This window comes from Henckelia pumila, chromosome 2, assembly GCF_033568475.1.
Source record: "Henckelia pumila isolate YLH828 chromosome 2, ASM3356847v2, whole genome shotgun sequence".
In the NCBI taxonomy this organism is placed as follows: Eukaryota; Viridiplantae; Streptophyta; class Magnoliopsida; order Lamiales; family Gesneriaceae; genus Henckelia; species Henckelia pumila.
The window spans coordinates 198,648,802-198,672,245 of record NC_133121.1 but is presented as its reverse complement, the minus strand read 5'-3'; the positions used below and the strand labels follow the sequence as shown (position 1 = coordinate 198,672,245).

At 34.8% G+C, this 23,444-nt stretch overlaps 2 protein-coding genes across 5 annotated transcripts; both read left to right on the top strand.

Annotated features, from left to right (window-relative positions):
* The first annotated feature begins 922 nt into the window (after window positions 1–922).
* Window positions 923–7,431, top strand: LOC140880231 (protein ACTIVITY OF BC1 COMPLEX KINASE 7, chloroplastic). Of its 4 annotated transcripts, none has more exons than XM_073284503.1 (19): window positions 923–1,338; window positions 1,935–2,042; window positions 2,121–2,524; window positions 2,732–2,875; window positions 3,022–3,147; window positions 3,258–3,345; window positions 3,422–3,515; window positions 4,274–4,367; window positions 4,682–4,736; window positions 4,843–4,934; window positions 5,028–5,198; window positions 5,323–5,379; window positions 5,567–5,650; window positions 5,801–5,885; window positions 5,974–6,035; window positions 6,122–6,196; window positions 6,367–6,471; window positions 6,565–6,706; window positions 7,192–7,431. In XM_073284503.1, exons 2-19 carry the CDS (start codon window positions 1,949–1,951, stop codon window positions 7,263–7,265), a joined length of 2,046 nt encoding a protein of 681 aa, XP_073140604.1. In that variant the 5' UTR covers window positions 923–1,338; window positions 1,935–1,948; the 3' UTR covers window positions 7,266–7,431. The 4 variants fall into 4 exon arrangements, with proteins under 4 accessions (XP_073140604.1, XP_073140602.1, XP_073140603.1 ...); XM_073284502.1 differs by lacking the exon at window positions 923–1,338 and adding an exon at window positions 1,764–1,839; XM_073284501.1 differs by having other exon boundaries at window positions 925–1,338; window positions 1,935–2,524.
* Window positions 7,432–20,396: 12,965 nt separating this feature from the next.
* On the top strand, window positions 20,397–23,053 carry LOC140879341 (uncharacterized). Its single transcript, XM_073283019.1, has 5 exons — window positions 20,397–20,713; window positions 20,936–21,414; window positions 21,523–21,926; window positions 22,025–22,608; window positions 22,957–23,053. Exons 1-5 carry the CDS (start codon window positions 20,397–20,399, stop codon window positions 23,051–23,053), a joined length of 1,881 nt encoding a protein of 626 aa, XP_073139120.1.
* The last annotated feature ends 391 nt before the right edge of the window (window positions 23,054–23,444 follow it).

Sequence of the window (23,444 nt, the reverse complement as noted above, 5' to 3'; positions counted from 1 at the left end):
AAAGATTGGGACAACATTATTGAATCTTTTTGTTATTGAATTGAAGGTACGACTCGTTTATAATCGTGTTTGCTTTTCATGCATCCAAGATTCGCATCACAGATCTATTAAGATTCTAGACTAATACATGCGTTCGTCATCAGTCCTTTGAAGTCGAAGGCTCCGCCCCTTGGACACAGCTCCACCGCTACTCCAGAAGTCTCCCGCTAGTGCCATGCCCTCGATCGGATGGTTAGAATTCTCGAGAAACCAATGAATATAAAAGAAGAAAGTTGGAAATGAGCAAGGAATTGTGAGCTCAAATGGCCTATTTATAGGCGTCGATTGGAAGCTCTGATCCCTACATGCATGCCACGTTCCGAATTGGCCACTTCGGAAGCTCCGGTCTCCCTCCTTGGACCCTCCAATCCCAAGCATGCACTAACGTGTCTAAAGCCTCTTGAAATCTAAGTGGTTGGCTGAGTTCGGACCTTCAGAACCTTATTTCGATCCTTCCGAACTCCCACGTGGTTGTGTGTAGTTGACACCTCAAAATCTGTATGGTCTAACACTGATTGGACGTTCTAGTTCGGATCTTTCAAACTTTGGTGCTTCCGAGCTCTTCGAAGGGTCCAAAACCTGAAATTTTATTTTAAACTCGATTATCCAGTTGATTTGTTTATTTTAATAACCCTTGATCGTGTTTAATTTTTAATCAACTTAAAATGGCAATCGGGTTACTTCTAGGACCCGTACGGATCAGTTGAAACTTTAAGCATCTCCTACTTGTAATCCTGACTTGATCTCACTAATTTAATGGAGTTGTGATATAATCTAGTGTTCCTATTCCGAAAACATTCATGTATAAAAAATACATGTTACATATATGGTCCCTCTATTAGGCCATGGTGGACTATCATCTTATTCAATACAATATTATCATGTACGAAATCATGTGCGTGATGCAACAGCCAAGATCCTTGAGGAGCAAACGCTTACACGAGTGAAGCCGATCATAGTGGTGGTAGACTGGTGGTGGGTGTTAGAAGATTATATTAAACATTGTTTTTTTGCTGCGATGGTAGGCCCTCCAACTTCAAACTAACCAATGAAAAAAGAGAGAAGAATCAGCTGAAATTAAGGACGGACGAAAGAAGTGAAATACCACAGATGCAAGAAAGAGAGGTTACAAGATACCTCCTGGCTTCTCATCTTCTCCCTCTTCTAAGTGACGAAAAAGGGTCAGAGTTCACGAATATCACCGCCGATTAAATTTGGTACCGATTGGAAAGAACCCACGAGGGGTTCTTACAGTATATACTGTTAACAGCTTCAGGGTTTGATTCTTTGTTCTTAATTGTAAGCTCTTTTATTGGTTTCTTCTTCTTTGTTTACTTTCTGGTTTTTTCATCGGACTACTACTAAACATTAGATTTTTTAGCATTCGTGTCAAAAATTTTAGCTGAATTGTTTTGTTGTTTTGCTTCGGTCGTTGGAAAATGTGATCATCATGGTGGATTGAATCCATTGGTATTAAAAATATGGACAATAGATTTTGGAGAGTCAATTTTATACGGGGGACAAGAAGGGAGCAAGAAAGTATTTTTGGTGTAAGAAATGAAAGAGTTGGGCTGTTGGATTTTAAAAGAAATTACTCCTGAAAGTCGTTGTTTTCGGCTTTCGGTGAACTATTTTGCACTTGCCCATTATGAGTTTTTATTGAAAGGGGGACCTACTAAGTATGGTTCATGCTTTGTTCATCTTCTTATAAACTGTAGTGAGAAAATTTCTCTTTTTCTATGATCACATGTATAGGCAAACACTCATGGCAACGCTCTCAAGTCCGTGTTCCTGGTTTTGGTAGCTTAATTTTAGAAATTTGAGTTAATAATCATACTTCTTGCTTCCTTTTGCTGTAAAAGAATCTTGGTAATCATCATTTGGTTCATCTTCAGGCTTCATATCTCCAATGGCGGCCATATTGGCTTCTCATAGCTGCTGTTGTCACATTGGAGAGTTAAAGAATAATGGAAGAGGAGATAATTTGACTTTCTTCAGCTCAGGTTCAAACTATAGTGCTTTTAAATTTGAAGAAAATGCTTACAAGCTTGTGAAAATCGAGGGCCATAAATTTAATGCAGAAATGCAAAGAACAGAATTACCTGCGAAATCAGGTTCGAATCGCCGGGCCATTAAAATGGTTCCTACAACTGACCTCAGAAAAAATATGTCGTCCACAAGTACTTCTGATGTCTTAAATGGATCTGTAAATGGATCTGTTAAGACCGTCAATGGAGTAAATGTAGTTAATGGAGCAAGCCTGGTCAAGAGAGATCCAGCTCTGCCACTCGCAACTACAGGCCTTCCACCGATTGAAGGGATGAAAGTTTTGCCTACTGATGAAGGTTTTAGTTGGGCAAATGAAAATTATAATTCTATCCAGAGAAGTATAGATGTATGGTCCTTTGTCATTTCATTACGTGTCCGTGTTCTATTGGACAACACGAAGTGGACATACGTTGGAGGTTTCACCGAAAATAAGCAGGTATCATTGATTAGTTGTATGATTTATATCATGTCTTTGCATTATGAATGGAACCACAAGTTTGATTTGGTGCGATTTTTGAGGCATGGTACCAAAACAATTTAAATAACGTTTGGAGGACGGGATGATATTTACCCATAAACAAGAAAAGTTAGAATCATCATTTAAATATCATCATCCTAAGGGATAGTTGTATGTAATTTACAGGCAAATAGAAGACGACAAACTGCCTCATGGCTACGAGAATCTGTACTGCAACTTGGTCCGACTTTTATCAAACTCGGGCAGTTGTCCTCGACAAGGTCTGACCTTCTTCCTAAAGAATTTGTTGATGAGCTTGCCAAGTTACAGGTACAATATGATACATGGAAAATGTCACTTTAGTCTGTTAGTTGTTTCACATGATTTATTTCATATCTTGGAGTCATCATCTTTCCAGAGGAATTGTAAGATTGAGTCCCTTTTTTTATTTTCACAAAAAATTGGCTAATTTGCAGGATAGAGTGCCAGCATTTTCACCAAAAAAAGCGAAAAAATTCATTGAAAACGAATTAGGTGCTCCAATCCAAGTGTTATTCAGGGAGTTTGAAGAGCTACCAATTGCAGCTGCTAGTCTTGGTCAGGTGTTTGCTTTATGTTTGGATTTCCCTTTCTTTTGAGAGGAAAAGTATGTGTTTACGATCACATGGAGTAGTTCTTGTAATGTTAACTTTCTTTACAACGACCCCTTTAGGTACACAGGGCTATTTTGCATAACGGAGAAAAAGTAGTTGTGAAAGTTCAGAGACCGGGACTAAAGAAACTTTTTGACATTGATCTTCGTATGCGAGCTACAATCAAATGATTTTATTTAGACAATAAATTGTATATTGTTGCTAAGCAACATGCTTTGGGCAGGAAATTTAAAGCTGGTGGCTGACTATTTTCAAAGTAGTGAAACTCTTGGTGGTCCAACAAGGGATTGGGTTGGAATATATGAAGAGTGTGCCAAGTAAGTTGTACATCGCCACATAAATTTTCTGTAATTATATAAAAGAGAAAAGTTCTAAAAAGGATATAATATAGTTTTTCTTCTGCTTGGTTTTGAGGACGCTGGCATTACAATAACATGAGAGGCTACTCATACCTTAACTCTAATTTTCTTTCAGATGTGAGATGGTATTCATGAACATGCATTTTGTTTTAAACTCTATAGTCAATATGATACAGTGTGAATTCATCTAAAATAGAAGACATTTAAATGCAAAAAGCATTCATATTTTTCATTAATTTGATCATGTTCAAATAATGAATCAATGAAAAAATATGTCTCTATCTACAGTAAGAAGTATCTGCACATTTTTTATCCTTTAACCTGTATCATTTTGCTATCCTAAATCATTAACAAAGTGCAATTTTCATATTGGATGCCTCCCACTTTGTACCATTTAAAACAAATCCTCTTCGTTTAATTATAACAACTTAAGTTTGGAGAATTAATTTAACACTGACGTTAAAAAATATAACTTCAGCTCTATATGTTGACAAACAAACTCATTTAGAGTCGCACGAAAAAAGGTGTGCAATTATTTTCCATTTGATAGGTCCAATTTCTCTTTGCTTCTGTCATTACCATGTTTGATGCGGATTTTTTAGAGACTAATAATAATAGTAGTAGCTATTAAGTTCCAATAATGGGGTTTTGCTGTATGCTTGCTGGTTTTGCGTTGACTCGTTGGCTTTCATTTAATATGTTTTTGGAAATTTTAGGATCTTGTACGAGGAAATTGATTATATAAATGAAGGAAGGAATGCTGATAAGTTCCGTCGGGATTTTCGAAATATCAAGTGGGTCCGAGTACCTGTATGTTTCAACCCTCCAAGCTGTATTCTCTTAAATAACTAATTCAAGATTCATTTGATTGGCAGTTAAAATAGAATCCATTTGGCCCTTTAAATGCATGTAAGCATGTTCAATATTTCAGAATCTTAAAGCTCCACATCACACATCTATCACTATCTATTTCATTGCCCCGTTTTTCCAACTTATGAATACGATCACCTTAGCGACCTTTTTTATTTTGAAGAGTTTATGTACTTACAATAAGATTTCAGTTTTATACACTATTATTTGGCAACCTTGGATCTCATAATTGTGATATTATTCTTTCTTTCCAGATGGTCTGCTGGGATTATACAGCAACAAAAGTGTTGACTTTGGAGTATGTTCCAGGTCTCTCTCTCAGTCTATAATTATCTTGTGTTTCTTCCGATTCTTTGTAAGCCCATTGCTTGATTTTTTATGTTGTTTACACATTATGAATCTTGTCCATATTCAGGAGTTAAGATAAATGATCTAGACACGATAACCGCACGGGGCTTTAGTAGATCCCGACTTTCATCTCATGCTATTGAAGCCTATTTAATTCAGGTGATTTCAATGCCATCAATTTATTGAATTTTTTAATAAAGCTTTCATTTATTTATCTTGTGATTGATTTTCTGAAATCATGAAACGTATCAGATACTGAAAACTGGTTTCTTTCATGCTGATCCTCACCCTGGGAATCTGGCCGTTGATGTGGACGAATCTCTCATATATTATGACTTCGGTATGATGGGAGACATCAAGAGTTTTACGAGGGAGAGGCTATTAGACCTTTTCTATTCTGTTTATGAAAAGGATGCGAAGAAGGTTCGATATTTTAAATTTTACTCCAATATAGCTTGGGAATTTATCCTGCAAGAATAGGTTGTAAAGATTTCGCAGCATACTTGCTTTATTAAAATGGTTTCCTAAACTTGATGTACTTGTTTAGGTTATGAAAAGTCTGATTGACCTTGGTGCACTTCAGCCGACTGGGGATTTGTCTGCAGTATGCATTTTCCATCCCTAAATTTCATTTCTATAGTTCATTTTTCCAACAAAACAAAGAAAAGCAAAAAGAATGGAAACCGTGACCGTATGATTGACTTAGAACTTCTTGAGACGGTATCGGAGTTATTGATTTTTTTTTATTTTTTATTGTTTTATTTTTTTTGGTGGTGGGGTGGGGATTTTAGGTGAGGAGATCAGTACAGTTTTTCCTAGATAATTTGTTGAGTCAAAGACCAGATCAGCAGCAAACTTTGTCGGCTATTGGTGAGGTACAGTGATACTGAATTCTTGGTTGAAAAACCATTTTTCACTTATACATTTATGCGATGACTTGGGAGTACAACATATGATTTATAGTGTGATTTTATTAGTCATGGGGCTGCGAGTTATGACGTGACAAAAACCTTCTACTTGTGCAGGATTTATTTGCAATAGCAACAGATCAGCCATTTCGTTTTCCTTCCACTTTTACATTTGTGCTCAGGGCCTTTTCGACACTTGAAGGTGATCACTTTGAAAGAAATTAAAATGATTGAAATTTCCCATATCTTGCTGTATGAGATTTTAAGCAGTTTAATGTTATATTTTTCAGGCATTGGTTACAACCTGGATCCTGATTTTTCCTTCGCTAAGATTGCTGCCCCATATGCACAAGTTCGTCCTATATTCTTGCAAATGTTCTAACCTATGTGAAACCTTTTTAATGCTCGAACACTGAAACAAAGCCAATTTATATGCAGGAGTTATTAGATCTTAAGCAGCAGCAGCGTACTGGGACACAGCTCGTGCAAGAGATTAGAAAACAAGCAGATGATGTACGGTACTTCTCTCTTATCCTCATTCATCTGTTCTTGCCCATTTGGAAACATCCAGTAAAAATGAAAAGATTAAACTTTATCCGGATAAATCAACGTTTCTTATTTATTTGCTATTCTGAACAAAAAAATTCCACCAAAATATTGATAGGGTTCTAATAATTGTTCAGGCTAGGTCTTCCACAATCTCCATGCCTTATAGAATCCAGCGGATAGAAGACTTTGTAAAACAACTCGAGTCTGGAGATTTAAAGCTCCGAGTTCGAGTCCTTGAGGTTCTTTTCCCACCATTTTGCCTTTTCAAATCGAATGATATCTTAAATTCTAATTATAGCAAAGGAAAGAAAATTAAAATTCTCAATTTTCAGTCAGAGAGAGCGGCTCGAAAAGCAAACATCCTACAGATGGCTACCATATACACAGTTTTTGGTGGTACCCTCCTAAATCTTGGCATCACACTCGGCAGTCAAGGCAGTCAATTTGTTGCAAATGGTTCTTTTCTTGGTGCAGGCAAGTATATCGATTAAAGAAATATTTCAGTGTTACTTATCATGTTTTACTGTGTATATTATGAGATGAAAATTTTCTTATAAATTATTGCTCATTAACAATTAAAAATATTAGTTCAACTTCATTTGAGAAGTTATATTTAGTTGGTGGTTCAACTAACATAAATGTTAGTCGTTCTATATCCCACAATCTTAATAATATAGTATAGATAGTGTAATAAAATTTGGCCAAAGAATCCATGTGCATCAGAATTTTGAATTTTAACTATTGTTAAAATATATAGAATAAAATATAGATAGTCTAATAAACTTTGGCTAAAGAGTCCATGTGCGTCATCAGATCTTCGAATTTTAACTATTGACAAAACAGCTAAACTTGGTGTGCTGGACAAGGAATGCTTTTTGGTGAACGAAAATTTTGTTGCCGTCCCTAAGTTATCCTATCTTGTTGGTGACGCTAATTCGAAATTTCCTTGTGTTATGCAGGTGTTTTCTGTATTATGTTCATTCGATCCATGCAGAGGGTGAAAAGGCTTGATAAATTTGAGAAGATGATGTGATAAATCAATTATACGTACAGGTTTTATCCTTCTTGTTCATTGTTTAAAGCCCATACAAATTAATAGAATAATAGTTGAGAATGAAAATAGTAACAGAAAACTCATAAATATTTGTCATTACTTGTCAATTAGAAAATGATAAATTCTTTTCTTTCCTTTTTCTTTATACTAGAAAATTGCGTGTTGCGTATGACAACAATTTTATTGGTTGAGATCGAAGTTATCATATTTTGTCTTAAACTATTTAGCTTTTTAAATTAAGTGTTATATTTTTTACCATCAGTTTCAAACTTCAATCACAATGATTCGATCTCTAATTAGCTATTGGAGTCATAACATTATGTCTTTAACTTTTTTGTTTTGCGTTCGATTTGTGGTATCTAATCAGCGTTTTTCTTGTAGTGCGTTACATGCTTTATATCTTGGGTTTAATTTTTTTTTGGTTTTAATGACTTTAAAACAATAATATATTATATTTGTCGAGAAACGTAGAAAAAATTAAAAAAAAATTACATAGATTTTTGTTATAAATCGTAGGATTGAGCGCTTTGCATTTTATTAAAAGCTAGTTGGTGATAATTGTGCAACTTTAAATATTTTAAATTGTACAGTAGCTCAAACTTACGTTTCGATTGTTCTATCCAGCAAGGAGATAATTATTGCACCAATAATCTCTTTCTCGGTAATTTTTCTTGCAATCAATGTTAATCGAAGTCATGATCTTGACTTTAATATCAATTTTATGGTTGAATGCTTATCGTTTTTCTAAAAAATATAGTTAATTGTAACAATACTACTCAATTATTTTAAATTATGTTGTAGCTCAAACGACATGTTTCGATTGTTCTATCTAGTATGGATAATTATTGCACTTCAACATAAGCTATATATGTTAAATGATTACTTTATTTATTTAGTTTCTATTGATTTGTAAGTTAAAATAATAATTTATTTGAGAGAAAATAATTCTTTTGGTCAATTAATTCTTCACATTTTAAGTTTTACTAAATTGCTTTGTCAAATTTTAGTTTTGGTACACTAACTTTTAATTTTAGACTATTTTCATCCAATTTTTTACGCGACATGTGACAAGTCAATAATTTTCGATGCCGTGTCATCATTATTATGTTATGTCACATAAACAATTAGACTAAAATAACTGAAAAATTAAAATTTAGCGAAAAAAACTTTGAAAACTAAGTGGAAAAAATCTAAAATTAATAAGTTGGTGAAAAAAAAATTAATTTTTCTTTTTTTAAAAGCTTTATTTTTAGACAAAATTTTATCTTCTATAGATAAAATGTATCTAAAACACATATTATTTTACATCTTATAAACCATGTTGTCCATATCCTTGCTTTGATTCTCAACCATGTTGCTCAAGCATAATACATTCAAATTTTCTTGTGTATATTTTTTTCTAGCCTAATGAAAAAAAAAAATTTGGTTGGCTTTGACAATCAAATCTAATATAAATTGAATAATGATTTAGTATATAAAATAATCAATATACTAACAAAAATACAATGCAAAAAATATATTTTTCTATAAAACTTGGTGTTAAAGTATTAACAAATTTATGAAAAAAAAATTTTTTTTGTAAGGAATAAATGATTTCACACAATATCAGATTCAAATGTTGTCACCGAGTGTTGACAACATCTGACATAACATGCAGTGGAAATATTAAAAGCGTGAATAAAATTATCAATAAATAAATAAACACACTTGAATAATTAAGCACAAGTACGTTGTACTTATGCAGTGCCTCGGGTAAAAAAATTTCACTAGAAAAATAATAAGGAGTTTTACAAAAACCCTAAAACTAGTGAATCATTATAAAAATCAATTTTTTCTAATACATGTGAGAAAATAAATACTAAAACAAATAAAACAACTCAAGAAAATCTACACTAGGTAGAACACGAAAAAATCAAGATTAAGAGTTGATCCTTGATGCCAAAATATGAGAGGAACACTTTCAATCACCAATCTTTAATGCTCTCAAAGACTTCACGAAAATCAAGTAAACACGAGCTTCAAATATAATTCAGAAATCTCCTCACGATGTATGCTCAAGTTCTCTCACGAAAAGTTTCTGAAGCTCTCTCTAATTCCACTTCTTTTCTATGCAAACCTCCACGCCTCTTATAGACTTCTTCATAATATTATTTCCATGTAGGCGTGTGGTCTTATCTCCATAATTAGCTTGATCTAGTTTCCTTGATTCAAAATTGAATTTGCTAAGATAAAGAAAAAAATGATTAAGTATGAGAAATAAAATATATTATCATAAATTTACAATATCTCATATCTTATCAAATAAGAAAACAAATCAATTGAAACTTCAAGTCCAAGAAAAGCAAAAGACTTAAATAAATCTTTTAAAAACTCGAAAGATATTTTAAGAAATAAAATTCTCTTCAATCTCTCTCTTTTTGCATTTCTGGACAAAACACAATAATGAGAAGTATAGTTCAACAAATCAACTCCCTCTTAATCAAATCTCCCCCTGAATATAAGAAACGATTATCCCCCTTAGTCTAAACAGAGGTGTTGTGTGAGATGTTGGAAACATTGTGTCACAATACTTGAAAACAACAGTATCAGAGAAAAAAAACAGAATATTTAAGATCACATCAGAGAGCATAAACACAAGCATTGATTATAACCAGATCAGAACAAAACAAAACAAGAGAACGGATTAGAGCAAAAATTAGACAAAAAATCAAAACCAAAACTAAAACTGATTGCTCGAAGAGCCACCATCATTATCAGCTCCATCATCATTACCAGCTCCTTCTTCTCCGTCTCCAGCAACTTCTTCTTCTCCCTTTTTTTTTTATCCAAAAGAGGTACCAACACCAAGTAGACTTTGATAGTGAGCTCGCAATGCCTCATAATAGGCAATGTCCACCTTGGCCTGATTGATCTTCTGTTCAGCATGCAACAATTGGGCTTGAAGGAAAGAAGTGTCCAGTGGCTATGATGAAGATGGTGGTACAAACAGTGCAGTGTCAGGGGCAGTGTTGGCAACATCTGCCACAATATTTGAAGCAACATATGTTTCGGACCAAGAGTGATCCACTTTTCTGTTTCCTCGAAGCAGTGCAGGTGAAATCTTCAGGACTTCTCCCGCATCTATCAGACTCTCATCATCATCTTTTTCAATGCCTTGACTCACCATCATGGCATAATTCAGAGAAGGATAGGGTATCTTGAAAGTAGCTTGACCGCACTCAGTAAAGGCCATGACTGTGTCAAACACAAGTCGCCCAAAATTGAAAGCTGAGCCAGTCCCAACTGCATACAACACTAGTGCTTGATTTTTGGTGACACTGGTTGTGTTTCTTGAGGGAGTCCAAGTCTTCATAGCAGTTTTGTGCAGAAAGTACAGTGAAGTAAGTTTGGCCGCAGACAACTTAAGTGGGTGAGCTCGAGACCTTGTGACATGGCCACCAGTGATGACAGATGTCATCTCATCCAGTGTAGGCAGAGCAACATCATCCACATTAGGAGAGTGGCAAAATCCATTAATCACAGCAGGACTAAACAAGAAAATCTGACCCCACATACAGCTTCCCAAACTTAGCATATCTCGGGTCCTTCACAGCAGTGGTCAAATTACAATAGAATTCCAAGACCATGTTCCTACAGTATGGAGCAACATGTCACCGTGGCTAGCATATTTCTCAGTTGAAACAGTCTCACCAGATTCTGAGCCCCATATGCTTCCATATCAATACTGTGGTCCTCAAAAAAGTCACAATTGACATAGTGTTTCCAATCATTTGCAGCACTCTTAGAGTAAAAGTTAGAGGAATAGGATTGGCTTTCTCTGTATTCTTCAGCCAAGGTGTTGTCCAGAGTGTCAGCAACACCTTCAGAAACATCTCCTTCAGAAGCAGTATCATCTTCAGAAGCTTCGTCCTCTAGTTCATCTTCAGCATCTGAATCCTCACTGGATAGAGTTAGAGCTGGAGCTATCTGAGTGGTGTGGATGATTATCAGCATATTCTTGCATCATCTCCTCATCAGGTTCATCATCTGAGGCAGGAGGAGAGATAGTAGATGTCTGGCTCTTAGCTTGCTTCATCTTAGCCATGACCTTGGCTATGGACGCTTTCTCATCATCAGAGAATTCCAAAGGAGCGTTAGCACAAGATTTTCCTGAATCAAGAATTGATGCAGATGCATCTTCAGCAACAGTAGAGGTAGGAGGAGTCTCCGATGGAGTAAACTTATTAGCAGAAGATGAATCATCAGAAGATTCACTCGCAACAACAAAGGGCACGGGTATGGCAGAACTTGGTTGAGCGGCAAAACTTGATTTGCTCTTTGAACGAGCTTTCACACAAAAAATATTGATCTGCACTGTCATCACCTGAAGAGTACTCCGTATCTACCAAAGAAGATCTTGATGGCTGTCCCTTGCCACGAAATCTCTTTGATGCTGTGTAATCTGGATTGTAACCAGCCTGTCGATTCGATCGACCAGTTAAAGGTTTCGGGGGAAACACCTTTTTCAGAGTAGAGATGTATGGTAGATTCTCAACATCCAGAGCGTTCCCAGGTTCTCCAGGAGCAATAGAAGCCAAAGGCATAGGTTCCTCAAGTACTGGAATCATAGCGTGCTCGATCACAGGATGTGGTGAAGAAGGTGTGGACACATCCTCCTCAACATCTAGTTGGAATCCCATCTCTGTGCGGATATCGTAAGAATAAAAGTTCTTTCCTGTCATTGAATTTGAGAAAAGTAAATACAGGGAAAATTTTATGGCAAAAAAGCGAAGGTCGGGAAGAAAAAAAATAACATCGAGAGGAAGGAGATCAAAGGTAATAAAAAATTCTAAAAATAGAGATTCACGAACATTATAATCCTACACTCCTTCTCTCCTAATGTTCGGCCGAATTGACTGACCCCTAAACGGTAACAATATCCCCAACGGTAAAAAAAATAAACTTCAATTAGGAAACAAATTTATGATTTTTGGTAATAATATGAGCCCAAATAATTTCAAAAAAATAACCAACAATAAACTCCTCATCAAAGTAGAACTCCACTGAAACAAATTCTATCACGTTCAAAATCAAAATTTCAGTGGATAGGGCAAATCACTAAATTTTTGTTTGATTCGAAAGTCAAACCTTTCAGCAAAATATATTCACACAATAATAAATATTCATGTTCTAAATATGTTTAAAACAGAGTGTGATAGAAAAATAAAATGCAATCACATGCAAAAAATATGTTGACAAGTGAAGTGTTATCGACTTGCAACATCTAGCAGCAACACTTACGATTTCCACAATTTTTAAAGAACAAACAACCATATAGAATTGTTTCACAGAAATGGTAGCCTGCACACTAAAGAACGGTCTTCAAAAGACTAATTCTTTAGATAACTTTTTCCATTTTCTTCTGGATTTCTATTAAGCTTTATGATCAAATGAATTATCATTGAGAATTTCATCAAGTTGAGCCTCTGAATTTGTGAAATCACTGTTCACATGGGACAAAATTATGGAATACACAAACATTCCTCAACTACTTAGTGATTTAGTCAGAGCTCCATTTAAAATAACAACTATTAGGCTGTAAAAATAATTTTGCATATAAACCTGGGTGTAGTCTGATCGATGGTTACAAAGTATCAAACACTTCACAAAACAGTATGAATACATGAATGCAAAATGCCTAAAAATCCTAAAATTCACATGCATGTTTAGGTGTTGTCTTAGGTGTTGGAAACACTCAAGACAACATCTGTGTTCTGTTTATAATACACACATACTGAGAGACTTACTTAGATTGAAAATTCTCTCGTAATCTAAAGCATCTGAAAATATATCAGCTAATTGATTGTTAGTTCCAAAAAACTAAATGTAGATCATGTCTTTCTCGATCAAATCTCGAATGAAGTGATGTATAATGTCAATGTGTTTGGTTCGAGAGTGTTGTACTGGATTTTTGGAAATGTCAATGGCGCTTGAATTATCACAGTATACTATGAGAGTTTCACTTTTAATTCCATAATCATTCAACAATTGGTTCATCCATAGAAGTTGTAAGAAACAACTTCCAACAGCTACATATTCTAATTCTGCAGTTGAAAGAGATACACAATTTTGTTTCATACTATACCAAGATACTAAGTTATTCCCCAAATAGAAACAACCTCCGTGGTGCTCTCTCTCATCTAGATCCCCAGCCCAGTCAGCATCACTAAATCCTACCAAATTATTGTTGGAATCTTTAGTATACCACAAACCCAAATCCAAAGTACCTGCCACATATTTCAATATTCTTTTTTTGGCCTTAAGATGTGTAACTTTTGGATTAGACTGATATCTAACACACAAACAAATACTAAACATGATATCAAGTTTAGTAGCACTCAAATATAAAAGACTTCCAATCATGCTTCTGTAGAGGGTGTTGTCAACATCTTCGGCAACATCGTCTCTCGAAAGTTTTTCACTAGATCCCATAGATGTACGCATGTGTTTAGTGTTGTCATTCAAAAACTTTTTCACCAAATTTCTAGCATACTTAATCTGACACAAAAATATACCATCATGCATTTGTTTCACTTGCAATCCCAAGAAATAATTCAATTCACCAACCATACTCATCTCAAAATTAAAAGACATGCACTTCACAAATTCATCAACAAGTTTCTCACACGAAGCACAAAAGATTATGTCATCTACGTAAACTTGACAAATAAGAATATTACATTGCGATTTTTTCACAAACAAAGTCTTATCAACCTCACCTTTTTGAATCCAAGATTGAGAAAGTGGTCAATCTTTCATACCATGCACGTGGTGCTTGCTTCAATCCATACAATGCCTTTTTCAACTTATACATATGATCAAGATGTTGTGGATCCTCAAATCCTTTGGGTTGTTTCACATATACCTCTTCATTCAAGTCCCATTCAAAAAAAAAAAAACACTTCTTACATCCATTTGAAAATGTTTTATTCCCATATGACATGAAATTTCAAGAAAAAGTCGTATAGACTCAATGCGGGCTACAGGAGAAAAGGTTTCATCAAAATCTACCCCCTCAAGCTGTGTATACCCTTGAGCTACCAACCTTTCTTTGTTTCTTATGATGTTTCCTGATTCATAAGTTTTATTTTTGAAAATCTATTTTGTTCCTATAACATTACCATGATCAGGAAACGGTACCAAGTACCAAACATCATTTCTAACAAACTGTTCTAGCTTCTCATGCATAGCATTAACCCAAAATTCATCCTTCAAAGCTTCTACTACATTTTTGGGTTCAATGTTTGAGAAAAAGCACGAAAATCTTGCCTGTGAATATGTGGAGCTCATGCAAATTAGTCCAGCCATTTTCCTGTAATCCACCTTTTCTTTCCTTCGGGTTTGCATATCTCCAATAACTTGCGAGTTTGGATGGTTCTTCTGAATTTTACTTGGAATATTCTTACCAACTTTATTTACCTCACTATCCTTATCCTCACTATCATCAGTGGAATGTTCAATTTTTGTTTCTGTAGATTCTGATGAGGATGTTGTCACAGATGTTGTAACACCTTGGACAACATCTGGATTTTCAGAATTTTCAAGCAGATCATCAACTTCATCTTCGGCATTTTTCTTCTTTAGATCTGCAAAATCATCTAAAACAACATTAATATACTAAAAAATTGTTCTAGTTCTTAAGTGGAACATCCTATAAGATCGACTATTCGAATCATAACCTAAGAATAAACATTTAACACTTTTTGCATGAAATTTAGCAAGATGATTTCTATCATTTAAAATGTAACAACATAGAAGTACTTAAGTTTAGCCTCTTTTCCATGAGAATTTCATAAGAAGTCATAGTAAAACCATTCCTCAAGTATACTCTATTTGAGATGTGACATGTTGTGTAGCACCCGGTATTTTTGGATACGTAAATTCGCATACATAATTAGAAAAAATTTAATTATTTAAAATTTAGAAATATGAGTTAAATGATATTTATGTGTCATTATGTGTATTATGTGCATGATTTAAAGAATTTTAGCATTTAACCCATAATTATGGAAATTTTAGATTTATTTGAGAAATTGATTAATCTGATCACGTAGACGGGACCGTGGACGGACGAGATATTGAGTTTTCATCCAAATTATTTTATGAGTTTTTAGAAGCCTTAAAATATTATTTTAAAGTTTCTAATTCCTAAAATTTATGGTATTTTATAAATGTATTTTAGAAAGCCCATTTTTAGCCAAATTAAGCCATTTTTATGACTTTTATTAATTTGTAAAAATACCATAAATTAGAATTTCGAGATTTACAAGTTTTATATTATATTAGTAAGTGTTTTAAAAGTTTAAAAATATTATTTTATGGTATGATTTCTATCCTAAATAATTATCATCCTAATTATTCCTAATTACCCAAAAATCTATCCTAATCACCCCAAAACCCACGTTATCTCCTTCTCAGCCGCCTCCACCCCCTTCCACCTTCATTCTCACGATCCAGCAGCAGCAAACATCACCCTATAGCCGATCCCTTCAAGCTTTCTTTGGAGATTTTCACCGATCCGTCGTTCCGAGGCCCGTACACGTGAGTTTAGCTTCTAATAAATCAAAAGGCATGTCTAATTCTCTCTTTCAACACCATATAAGCTATTTACACGATTTTATAGCAGATCCATCCTGTTATGTACTGTTATCATCGAGTTCATGCGAGATCTTGGTCGGTTTATTTCACAGCTCATGTTTTCTTGGCTTGTTTCATGTCATGCTCACGTTTTTTATGCCATGGGAGGGTCCAACATGTTGTCTGACATGTAGGTGAATGGGTGAGGGTCCCTAGGATCAGTTGGTTTGAATGGTTCGAACCAAGAAGGGTCAGGATTGAAGCTAGGCCAGCTGGAGTGGCTCTTGGTGCGCAGGTTAGGGTTGCTGGAAGGGGCTCGGTTTCTTTCATGCATGGCCGTGAACCAGAGGGGGCTCGACCAGGTTAGGACCGCTCAGATGTGGGCTACGTCTGGGCTGTGGTGCTTCGGCCAGGGGCGGCCGGAGCAGGGCGGCAGCAGCCATGGATTGGCTGCTGCTCGCAGCCGAGAAGGGTAGAGAGAGAGGTGGTCGGGATTTGGGTTTTTTGGTGGGTCGGGTCGAGTCTGGGGGTTCGGGTCAAGTCCGTCGGGTCATGGGTCAAGTTATTTGGGTCCGGGTTTGGGTTAAGTTAGTCGGGCTCAGGTATTTTTATTTTTAAGTTATTTATTGGTTTAAGTGTTTTAAATGAGCTAAGTTAATTATTATAAATTGATTTGGGCTTTTAAATATTTTTTTAGGCCTTAAAAATAGTTATTTAAGTAAGCCCAATAATTTTCATGGGCTTGGAGCCCATGTGAATTATTGGGTCAGTCTGTGAATTTTGGGTCTGCCAGTGATTAAAATTGGGCTTAGCTAAGTTATTGGGCTTAAATAATTTATTTGGGTCCAATTATGTTTAAGTATTATTATTTGGGCTTAAATATGAAATTTGGGCTTTATTTAAGTTATTGGGTAAGTCTTAGATTTTTATGGGCTTAAGTTTAGGGGACCAACAGTCTGGACAATTCCATGAAAATCAATAAGTTCGGAATATATATTTAAATTATTTTATGCATGACAATTATTTTATGTACAAGTATTAAGATTATGAAAATTATTTAAATATATATTTCGTACCAAATTTTAGTGCATGCATACATGAAATAATTTTATGATTAATGATATGTTTAATGTTGAGCATGAAAAAAATATTTTATGGAAATTGAAGTGATGTGGCAGTATAGAGGTGGTTTACAACGGAGCACAGAGGTAGTTTACTACCGTCATAGAGGTGGTTTTACCACCGAGCACAGGGTAGTTTACTACCAGCATAGAGATGGATTTATCCACCGCCACGTACGATGGTTCTTAGACTGATCAGTCGTTCATGATTACGAGTCACACTAATGGATATAACCTACACTGTTCTTTATGATTATGTCATGCTCAAATTATATTATGTATTATATGATATAGCACATGGATATTATTTTATGAAGAAAGTTATGACATGGAAGAATTTATGATGCATTATTTTAAGAGCATGCAAGCATATTCATGATGAGTATATGTATTAGTATGATTATGTCCTTATGTGTGATTTTTAAACCTTGTTATTATGAGAAAAAACATGTTGGGCCTTTAGGCTCACTACGCTTATATGGTGCAGGTGAGTATGATGATTTTGGTGACACGATTGCTCCGATCGGAGGTGAAGGCCTATGAGCTTCCTTACAGACGGCGCTCGTGACCAGTGCTATTTCAGTGATGTTATGGGATGTTATCAGTTTTTGAACAAGTTTTTCCGCATATTATTTATCTTATGGTTGATTGAAAATATTATTTTTATAATGCTCGCTTGGTAGAATATTTGATGATTTTTAGTACAAATCGATGATTTTGAGATTTATTTTAGTGTTTATTTATTTCTAGATATTATTGATACATAATTAAATTTTTGGTCAAGTTTTTATTTAAATGATTATTTCAAGTATTTATAAATATATGTATGGGCGTATATGTATTATTTTATTTGGTTATTAAAAAAAATTCTAGTATTTTATTAGATTTTTAGATCGAGTCGTTTCATGTTGTGTTTAGGGCTTCTGCCCAAAAACCTTTTGAAATATTTTAGAACTCAACATCACTCGAGCCATCTCTTGCAAAGTTCTATTTTTTCTTTCAGCAATTCCATTTTTTTTAGAGTTTTAGGAGGATAAAATTCATGAGAAATACCTCTCTTGTCGCACAAATTTACAAAGGAAGAGTTTTTGAACTCCTTACCATGATCAGTGCAAATTCTGACAACCTTCAAGTTGTGTAGATTTACAATCCTTGTGAGCAATTTCTTAAAAACATCAAATGTATCTGATGTTTCTCTCAAAAAACTTACCCACGTACATCTTGAAAAATCATCAACACAAACGAAAGAGGATTTCTTACCTCCAAAGCTTTCAACATCTAATGGACCCATTAAATTCATATGTATAAGCTTAAGACAGAGTGTTGTCTCAAATGTTGGCAACATCTGGTGCGACACCTCCAGATTTCAAATTAGGCATACCTCTTACAACATCAAGCTTACTTAATTTTTTCAAAGTCTTGAAATTCGCATGACCCAACTTTTGATGTATAAGTCAAACTCAGTCACTTTTGCATGTCTACAAGCCATATCCTCTCCAAGTTGATAACAATTATCAGATGATCTTGTACCTGTCATCACACACATGTTAGAACTATCAAAAACTTTGCATAATTTATTATCAAACTGTACATGCAAGTTATCATCACAAAGCTGGCTAAGTCTTATTAGATTTGCAGTTAGTCCTTAAACATGGAGCACGTTTCGGAGCTTAGGTAAACCAGCAACATTATGTGTGCCTTTTCCAACGATATTTTCCTTTGAACCACCTCCATAAGTCACTTTTCCACTCTTCTGTTCAACATAATCAGTGAAAAACTTTATGGAACCTGTCATATGACGTGAGCTTCCACTATCAAAGTATCAAGCACCTGAACATTAGTTTTCAAAGCAGTATGGATCATATAACAATGAATATCAGCTTTTGGTGCCCAATTCTTTCTTACAGTAGATCTGTTTTTGGAGATGTGTGAGATGTTGGGCAACAGCTTAGATGCAGACCTTTGTCTGTAATATTCCTGCAACTTAAAATAGTAGGGTTTGATATGACCAAGTCTATGACACTAGTGACAGACAAACTTATGTTTTCTTCCAAGATTTTTAGGAACAGTAGCCTGTGGCTTTGATTTAGGCAGAGCAATCGATGTGGCCTTTTTGGGTGAGCTCATTGTACAACTACTTTCTCTAACAAACACAGGAGCTTTTGAAGATTCACCAACTTCAAATTTGCTATTCTCAAAACCTAAACCTGTCTTACCATCTCTTCCCATCACGAGCAAATAATCAAGATTGTTTGTGCTTGAATTAAACTTGGCCAATGTGTACTTAGCTCTCTCAAGTTCTTCTTTTACCTAACACAACTTCAGGTCCCTCTTACCCAGCACAACTTCAAGTCTTGACACAGCAGCCTTCAAGTCAATATTTTCTTTTGAAAGAATAGTATTTGTAACGCCCGAAAATTCACTACGTAAACCCGCATGCATAACTAGGGGGATTTAATGAATTTAAAAATTAAGAATAAGAGGTTAAATAATTTTTATGTGCTATTATGTGTATTATATGATTTATTTGCATGTTTTAAATTCGGAAAATTTGTGACAAGTCCCTAATAGCAAACGTACATACTTCCTCAGTCCCTGTTTCAGAAATATTTTGTTCACAATCCCTGACAAAAGCCTGCTCTTTGTTTCAACTCCCTATTTTGGCCAATTTACCGAAATACCCTGATATTGTTTTTTTTTTAAAAAAAGAAAATTTTATTCTGCTGAGAAATCATTGCTTTCCCTCGGTCCTTCTTGATTCTCCTCTCTCGAGCCTTTCTCCGTCAATCTTAATAGTTTAATCCTTCAAAAAAAAAATGTCGCAGATCTGTGTTTACTCCGGCAATGTTGAAGATCTGCATTGACGTGGGTTGGAGAGAATTGTCTATCTTTGTGCTCAAAGTGAAATTTTCACAGATTTGTAGGCTAGATTTAAGTTTTGAAATATTTTAAATCTTGGGCGAATAAATTATTGTCATAGCTTGATGTATGTGTTACATTTAAAATGTTGAATTGATGGAATTGTTTGAGATTTTTTATGATTATAGAGGTGGTGTTGAGTTTTCGTGCATTGGGTTAGTTTTACAGATTAGCGTATGAATATCAATTTTTTCGTTCGTTGCTGGGAATGCAGTTCATTTGATGAGCATTTGTGATAGATTAGCTGATATTTCGTATTGCTCTCGATTATAATGTTTTAATTTTTAATTTGGGGTTTTTAGTGCTGTATTATTACTGTGTATGAAATTATTAGAATTAAAATCTAGTATTCTAAATTTGTTATTTTGTATTGTTTGTGTGTAATATATTAAGAAAGAATGTATTATTCTTCGATTTACTGTATTGAAAAGCATTCTCTTTTTGTAGTTTGAGAATGGAATCTGAAAGTGGTCCTTGCAATCTTTCGTTTTTGGGTTGCTGTAAATTCAAGAAGCAGTTGTTTGTCATCTCAATCTTCAGTGGTTGTAGCTTGATGGATGTTTTTGCAAGTCTGAGCAAAAAATGTGCAAAAATATCTCCGGAATCCATTATTCTTCAATATGTAGCTCCATTGCATAAGATGCTTGTGTCTTTGAATGATGATGATGATGTCCTTAATATGATTCATCTTCATATGTGTGTAAAGCTTACGACGATTGAATTGAGGGCAGAGAATAAAAATGAACACTTCAACAACTTGAATGATGGGAGGTAAAATACATTTACTATTATTTCCCATATTTTCATTCTCCTATTTTGATTTGTTTAGTAACATGTTTAATAAAAAAAATTAAAGGTAAAATATTGTAGATTGCTTTATATAAATTATCAATTAGCTGTTTTAAAACAAGATTAATTTTTAAAAATTTAAAATTTGTTTTTATGGTTATTGTTCTTTTTTTTATCTTATTAATTGTATATTAAACTGGTAAGGGTTGATGAGGAAGACACGCAGTCGAAGAGTGACAATGAGGTTGAACAACCCCCTTGCGCCAATACTATAGATGCCTGGATTAATTGTATTCGTGGTGTAGGACAAGCATTCAAGGGTGCTGGTGAATTTAGGAATTATTTGAAAAACTTTTCTGTTGCCACAAGACGTTCATTTATGTATGTAAAAAATGACAGCGAGAAGGTTATTGTGATTTGTAGTGAAAAGAGCAGCGATTGGAGAATTTATGCTTCGAAACATAAAAGAGACAATCTTTTTGCCATCAGAAAATGTAAACTGCAACATAATTGTGGTGAGAATAATCTACGTAGCCGAGGGCATCCTAGAACAGATGCCCATTGGATAGCGAATGTTATGAAAGGAAAATTGAGAGGAAAGTCCTCTTATCGTTCATGTACAATGCAGATGGACTTGCAAAGAGATTTTGGGATAGAGTTAGAATATCGCAAAGTGTGGAAGGGTAAAGAGTTGGCGATGCATGATATTCATTGCACAAATGAAGGATGCTATAATAGATAAAGATGGTATTGTGCTGCTGTTAAAAATACTAATACTGGTAGTGTTGTAGAGTGTGAGATTGAAACTTTGACTAAAAAATTCAGACGGTTGTTCATTTGTTTTCATGCATGTGTCGTCGGTTTTGTTAGTGGTTGTCAGCCATTGATATTTTTGGATGGTACTCATATAAAGAATAAGTATAAAGGATGCATCTTAGTTGCTGTGTCGAAAGATGCGAACGATGATCTTTTCACAATTGCTTATGCCATAGTAGATGCGGAGAATGATGCGAACTGGGACTGGTTTTGTTATCATTTGAGTCGTGTGCTTCTTTACTATCAATGCATTCCATTCGAAGAGTTCACATTTTTCTCGGACAGACATCCCAGTATCATCAAGGCAGTGAATCAAGTATTTGTTGGGAGTCACCATTCTTATTGTTTGAGACATTTAGTAGATAATTTTGTTAAGAAGGTAAATTCAAAATTACGTATCCTTGAGCAATTTTACTTTAAATTTTTCATATTATCTGATCATTTTAAGCTCAATCTAAATTCTTATTAATTTTTTAGGTGTTGAGAAGTTATCCCAGGCATAACAAAAAACATTGGTCTTCGGTATTCAAGAAAGCTGCGTATGCTCCATCTTTTCAAGAGTACGAGCAACATATAAACAATATATTAGAGTCAATGCCACTTTCCAGAGGGTTTATTGTAAATTCTGATCCACAGAGTTGGGCCAATGCATTGTTTGTTGGCAATAGATGGGGTGTTATAAATAACAATATAGCCGAGTGTTGGAATGGTTGGGTTAGGCCAGCTCGTCATATGCATATTGTTGCTATGGTTGATCACATACGCGTGCAGATAATGAAAATGATGCACCGACGACGTGAATCAACTTTACTCATGACCATGGAATTAAGTCTAAGAAAAGATAAGTCTGTTGTAAGCGCATATATGGAATCCCGAACATTAAGAGTTCAGCGTTCGTTTGATTGGAAGTTTGAGGTTGTTGATGGTGAAAAGTCATTTGCCGTGGATTTAGTGGATATGACTTGTTCATGTAGAGTTTGGCAGATCAATAAGATTCCGTGCAAGCATGCTTGCTCTGCCATTGAGGCTAAATCTATGTCTGTGTATGATTTTTGTGACAAGTATTTCAAGATCGAAGCGTATCGCGCTGCATACAAATGACATATTAATCCTATCCCAACCTTTGACATCAATGAGTCATGTGTTGCTAAATCCGATATAATCCAAGATCCTTCTGTGCGTAGTCAGCCCGGTCATAGAAGGACGAAGAGAATACCATTGCAAGTTAATACACGTATCTCAACATGTGGTAGTTGTCATGCGAGAGGACACAATTGACGCAGTTTCAAGGAACCTATAGATTAGCTGTAATTGGTTAAAAATATGATGTTTCAATTATTTTTTATTTGCATAACTTTTTTAACAGAAATTATTCAGAAATTAATCTTGACTGTTCAAAAAATATGCAGGAAAAAGAGATTACTGGAAGGTGGTTCGAGCATGAAATTTCCCTTGAAAATGCACACATGTTCAAGTGGAAGCATTGCTGGATTGCGCTTGGTTTGAGGCTTTTGTGGAACCATCTGCTGTCACATTTTAACTTGAGTTGGGGGTCGTAGTGTAGTTATGTGTATTGTGTTGTCTTAAGTTCTTCTGAAACCAACTCTGTTTATGGTAAACAAATATGTAATGTTTGAATTTGAGAAATGATCTTTGTCATTACTATTTCAGTGAACGATGTCTTCTCAGTTAACTAATCAAATAAGTCGTTGCTTTAAATTTTCAAATAGCAGGTGCTAACTGATATGTATTTCGTACAACTTGTATTTAATATGGAATAAAGCTGCATAAATTTGGAACTTAATGTGTTATTATTACAATAAACAGCGCTACAAGTAATATTAGCACAAGAAAGAAACATGTGCAACAAAAACAACAACATATTTCTATAACATGG